A 6,320-nucleotide genomic window follows, 5' to 3' on the forward strand; every position below is an offset into this window, starting at 1 on the left:
TATAATATAATGTGATTTTGGTCATTTATGCATTGATAAATCAACTAAAATTTCAATATAATATGATGCGAGTTAGGTCTATTATCATTAGGGGTGTCAAACGGATAATTCGGATACGGATCTGCCTGTATTCGTATCCGGATCCGAAAATTCATATCCGTATCTGGATTCAAATCCGAAAATTTTTTAAGGATAATATCCGGATCCGGATCCGCCGGATACTATCCGGATTCGGATAATATCCGGACCCGAATTTGATTTTTAATCAGAATTTTTATTTCTCTATCAAAATTCTAAAAATCATAAAAAATAGTAAAAATTAAAAATTGATTTTTAAAAACTGAGTAAAAAAATTAAAATCATTAAAGAAGGTTTATATTAATTCAACAATTAATTCTTATTTATCTTTCAATATAAATTTGTTATCTTTAAAATATTAAACTCAAATAAAATTATGATATATGTTTATAATATTTTAAAATTATACAAAAATTATATAAATATATTATTTTATGTATACATATATAAATACACACATTATAAAGTTACTGTATAATAATACTAATAATAATAATATATATAATATTTAATATCATATATATTTCATTTCGGATTCGGATATTATCGGATACGAATATGCCTATATCCGTATCCGTATCCGGAATTGTCGGATTCAGATGCGGATAATATCTGCTTTTTCTCGGATACAGATAATATCCACTTTATCTCGGATGTGAATGCGGATTTTTCGGACGAATATCAGATTTTTCGGATTTTTTTGACAACCCTAATTATCATAATATTTTATGTCTGTCAAGTGAGAAGGGAAGCATCAATTAGTATTTCTTAGGGATCTGGAAGCAGATACTTCCATTCTCAAGATGACGCAGAAAGCGTTTTAAAAGCTTTAAAAACATTTCCAATACTGATCTCAAAATTATTTTTACAAAATTTATTATAATATATACCTCATGACAAGTTAGAGCATCTCCAACAGCGTTGGCTATAATCGTTGGCCAAACGAGACCCGTAAAACATTATGTAAAATTTACTGAACCTGTAAGACATTTGGTTCAATAGTATTGGCTATAATTTAAAAATAGTATGTTATTAATATTTTAGATTGTTAAAATAGAATATATCAGTTCAATATGGTAATAAATAATGTGCAATCTTCCTACAGATTTCTTACAGACATGTAGAAATTCGACAAATTTAGTCATCCATAGGAGGTTGGCTAAATTATAGACAACAACTCGATATGGTTGGAGTATGAATTTTTCGAGCATTTGGTTAATTTTTTTTATTTATAGTATGCCACGTCACCTTTTAGCTAAGGGTTTTCAATGGTTGGAGATGCTCTTAATATATTCAATATTGTGATAATAGTCCCCAAAGGAAGAACGAAGGAATGAAATGATTGTTATTAATAATATAATAGTTTGGTGTGTCATGTAAAATAAGAATAAATGTGTGTGTGGAAGAGTGTGGAAGTATGTAGTAATAATTGTAATGTAATAATTGTATGTGTGTGGAAGAGTGTGGAAGTATGCAGTAATAATTGTAAGTGGATGATTTTATCAATTATGATAGGATATCCATACACGTGTCATTATCTTATTGGTGTGCTAGATTTCACCCTATCAAGTTGTCCACTCCAGGACCATTATAAATAGGGATCCATTGTAAGTGTTTGAGGCATCCTAGGAGTGTGAAAGTATGTAGTAATAATTGTAAGTGGATGATCTTATCAATTATGATTGAATATCCATACATGTGTCATTATCTTATTGGTGTGCTAGATTTCACCCTATCAAGTTGTCCCCTTCAGGACCACTATAAATATGGATCTATTGTAAGTATTTGTGACACATTTCTTAAGTAAAATTGGCGAGAGAATGAGAGACAAGTGAATAAAAATAGAAGGGAATTAATATTATATTCAATAATAATAAATTAAGAGTACCTAGATACTCTTTAAAAGAGAGTAGATAGTCACAAGGAATTCATTATAACTCTAAATTTTCATTTTATGTTTAAATTTAGAGTTAAAGAAATTATTTGAAAAGCTCGTGCTCTCTCGTAAATTGGTGTGATGGTCAGAAAACATCAATTAGTAATCCATCAGAATCTAAAAGCAGACACCTTCGTTTCTCATGAAATGCAGTGTTTAAAAACGCCTAAATATATCTTTGACAGATACTCCCGCAAAGGTATGGAAACTTTTCGACAAATATAACAATTTTAAAACATTGGCTAAAATTTCAACTAATAACAATGTCAGGCATGCATGATCTATTACACAATCTCTATAATTCTCAATTATGACATAATCTTTATAGTTTTTAATTATGGCATGTCATAACGGTGGAGATGCTAATATGACAACCTTGATCCTTTAGTTTTTTTTTTTTTTGAAATGGCAGCCAATCTTGAAATATCAGTAGCCAAATAGCTTTTGCTGAAAATAATGACAGGAGTGGAGGGACTTTAGGTGGGATGTTAACAGAAAAGGGTGTTGGATTGTAGATTGGATAGATCTTCTGTTTAACTTAGTTTAAGTGGAGCTTGTTAGAAGACTGATGTATCAATATAGCTGATCAAGTAATCAATTCCACTAATTGAAAATTGTATGTAAGAGTTCTCTTTTCGTTATACATCCTTGTGAGAAGAAAAAGAGTCTTTATAACTAAGAGCTCTATCCACTCGTTGAACTTGGACTTTTGCCTCCCAGTGTCTGAATTATGGCCTCTAGCAGTTTAATTTCTTTATCTCGCTTGGAAATTTCTTCTTGCTTTGCTCGCAACTCTTCCATATGCAGCTCAAATACTTCTGCATGTCAGAATATATGATATTAGGGTATAGAAGAGGAGGTACTGTGTGATAGAACATTATTTTGACAAGCGCTATTGGCATAAGGGAGCATATAAAGTTCTCCGCAGATAATGTGGAACATGGATCGTCTTAATAATTTTATTTTTTAAGTGCTGAAATCAATATAAACTTATAACCAAGGCAATGACGCCAGCAAACATAACGGGAATATACATCACGGGTCTTATGCATCATATATACTTAAAAGACTCTTGGCCTCATGTCTGTACATGGCGAAACTTATTTAGAAATTACATGCCAGGGACCTGATAGATACAAATGTTAGTGAAGATGCCAGATGATGCCAGATTTTAAGATATTTATAATTGTCACCGATCCAGGATTCAGAAGTTAAGAAAAATTAAACCAAGGGGGTCAGTGAACTAACAAGAACAAGCATACACAACTAAATATCACACACTTAAAATATGAGAAACACACTTTATAGAAGCCAACTAATTTGGCAAGTATGCTGACTTCGTGAATAGAATTATTTATACTATTCCACTTCATTTTTACATAGCAAAATACCTTGAGTAAGGATTCCTTAAAACAAATACTTTCACTGTATCAAATATTTGATTTTTCACCCTCAAAATGTGATTTTTGAGTTGCTGTTTATTTACAAGTTCTCAAAAAAGAAACAATTTGCGTCGCCGACCCCACTCAGATACAATACAAGCAATATATCCATTAGTTGAAATAAGGTAATAGAGTTAATTGTAAAACGCATCTCTTTAAGTTCGGACCAATTACACTTTTTTACCTATACTTTAGATAATTGCACAATGCAACCCTTAACATGTTTTGGTGCCTCATTATGAACCTTTTGGCCCATTTCCGTCTATTTTGACCTATCATTTTGTAAATTAAAAAGGTGAAATAGACGTAAGAATTAACTACAATGTATTGTTATAGGTTCTTAAGTCTATTTTCCCTTTTAATTCAACATAGTGATAGATCAAAATAGGTAAAAAGGGTGTGGCACTAAAATATGTTAAGGGATACACTATGCAATTACCTAAAGTTTAGGTAATAAAGTGCAGTTGGTCCAAACCAAAAGGATGCTTTTTAAAAATAACTCTAAGGTAATATCATACTAGTACAGCACCAAGGAACAAAATTTCTGTAGTTAGAATCAAGTCTTTTTTTTCTTTAGACATGGAGCATGATAACTGACATGATATTAGAGTAGCAAGTGCAAGGATGCAAAACAGTTCTTGCCATTAGTATAAGCTATAATCTCTACCGGCAAGCCAATCTGTTCTATTTAACTTGCCTTAGTTAATGTAGGTGATATCTATTATACGTACAGTGAGTAGACAACCCTGATAACGGAAAGACATTGGATTTGAAAAGCATTTTGTTAGCCTGACATGATTTACTAAATGTCTTGAGTGGACTCATCAACTGCCCAAGATTTAGTGAAACACATAAATATTAAAGAGAGACTTTGAAAACAATTAATGTACCATGTCCACAAGTTCTCCAAAATGTTCATAATTAACATTAATTAAAAAGGTATACGTACTGGTGGTGTTCTCAAGTTCTCTTGTGATTTCTTGTGCACGTAATTCAGCAGCCTTCTGTCCTGCCTCGGCCTGTCTCTTTTCTGTACGCGCTCTGGCAGATGCTGAAATGGCAGCGTCCAGTTCTCTTTCTAAATTTTCAACACGCTGCTCAAGAATCTGCAAGATCCATCATAGTTGTAATAATACACCCTCAAGGACTTTCAAAGAGTACCAGAAACACACAAGTGAAATGTTCACCGAAATGGCATATTTGTCATAGTTTATATTGAATTTAACCATTCAGACAGTTGACAGTTTTGACATGCAACATTTTTTGTTTGACTTTGATCAAATACTAAAGTGTTAAGATATATGCAGTAACTTGCGATTTATTCACCTAATCCGTAATTATTAATCCTTCAGCAAGTATTGACTGATTTGGAAAAGACCTCTTGCCTCATAAACACTCAATTACAAAAAAGATAGAAAACTTTTACCTCGAGCTAGTATTTATTTATAAACTTTACTAATTAAATTTCAGAGTGATCATGAAGCTGACTTGAATCAACAAATCTATTTATGACTCCTAATTTTTCTAAGCTCATAGCGATAAAAATTTGATATAAAACAAAATCACACCAATCAAACGATGACCCGCGAAACTTAATCCTGAATGATCACCACCACAACTCAATTTAAAGAAAAACAATCACAAATTTATGATCAATCTATATTATCATCAACAAAATCTTAATCTAAGACTGTATCTAGATATAACCAGTACCAGCAAATTCAATTCTCAATGATCGACAGATACAACTGAATTTCGAAAAACAAGCAAAACTTTAAAATAAATCCAAGATCATGATCAAGAAATCCAGTCTAATATTTACATCCAACCCAATCTAATCACACCCACTAAAATCCACCAAACACCGATCATCAGACACAGCTGATTTCGACAAAGAACAAACACATATCAAAATCAAACACCAAAATCAGCCCCATTCAACCACAACCCACTATATCCACCAAAAACTAATCATAAAAAACAGCTCAATTTCGCCACATATCAAATACGCATCCAAAATCAACCACCAAAATCAGCCAAATTCAACCACAACCCACTTAAATTCAACCCCTAAACATCGACAAACACAGCTCAATTTCAACAAAAACGAGCAAAAATCAAGATGATACCTTGATCGTTCTAGCTTGTTCAGAAGTGAGAGAGGCCTTGAAGAAAGAATCATCATCAACATAAACAGCTTTGTGAAGAAGCAAGTTTTGAAGGGATTGAAGATTGTTAGACATGCCATTTATATTCGCCATCGCTGCGTTCCATCTTTCGTTTGATTTGACTTGTTCTTTCTCACCGTCCCTCCCCTCCATCTGTCTCTTCTCTTAAAGCCTTCCCTGAATGTTTAACATTATATTAAGAGAATACACATGAGTGATACTCAAAGTATATATACTCCCTCCGTCCTATTTTATGTGTGTGACCTCATCTCCTTTTTAGGACGTCAAAAAAAATAACCTAGAATACTTACTATTTTTAAACATTACTTTTCACTATTACACCCATTAACTCTATATTTTATACTCTCTTATCATTAAATAAACACTATTACACCCACTACTTTTCTCCACTATCTCAAATCTATACAATTACACCCACTACTTTTCTCCACTATCTCAAATCTATTATTAAATATTGATAGGTCCCACCACTTTACCCACTTTTCAACTACATTTACTACTTTTTTCTTAATCTCCGTGAAAGTCAAACCCATTCACATAAATTGGGACGGAGGTAGTATGTTTTAAGGGTTAATTATCAAACTTATCACTGAAGTGCACAAATGGTATCAACCTCATCACAAATCTCCACGGGGTCTCAAGTGACTCACTAAACTCGCTTAGGGGTCATTTGTT

At 32.4% G+C, this 6,320-nt stretch overlaps 1 protein-coding gene across 1 annotated transcript; it reads right to left on the minus strand.

Moving 5' to 3' along the window:
- Positions 1-2,593: 2,593 nt before the first annotated feature.
- LOC108213249 (uncharacterized) lies at positions 2,594-5,828 on the minus strand. Its single transcript, XM_017385025.2, has 3 exons — positions 5,586-5,828; positions 4,406-4,562; positions 2,594-2,832 (listed from the first exon to the last, which is right to left on the minus strand). Exons 1-3 carry the CDS (start codon positions 5,775-5,777, stop codon positions 2,699-2,701), a joined length of 483 nt encoding a protein of 160 aa, XP_017240514.1. The 5' UTR covers positions 5,778-5,828; the 3' UTR covers positions 2,594-2,698.
- Positions 5,829-6,320: the final 492 nt, after the last annotated feature.

This window comes from Daucus carota, chromosome 1 (genome assembly GCF_001625215.2).
Source record: "Daucus carota subsp. sativus chromosome 1, DH1 v3.0, whole genome shotgun sequence".
NCBI lineage: Eukaryota > Viridiplantae > Streptophyta > Magnoliopsida > Apiales > Apiaceae > Daucus > Daucus carota.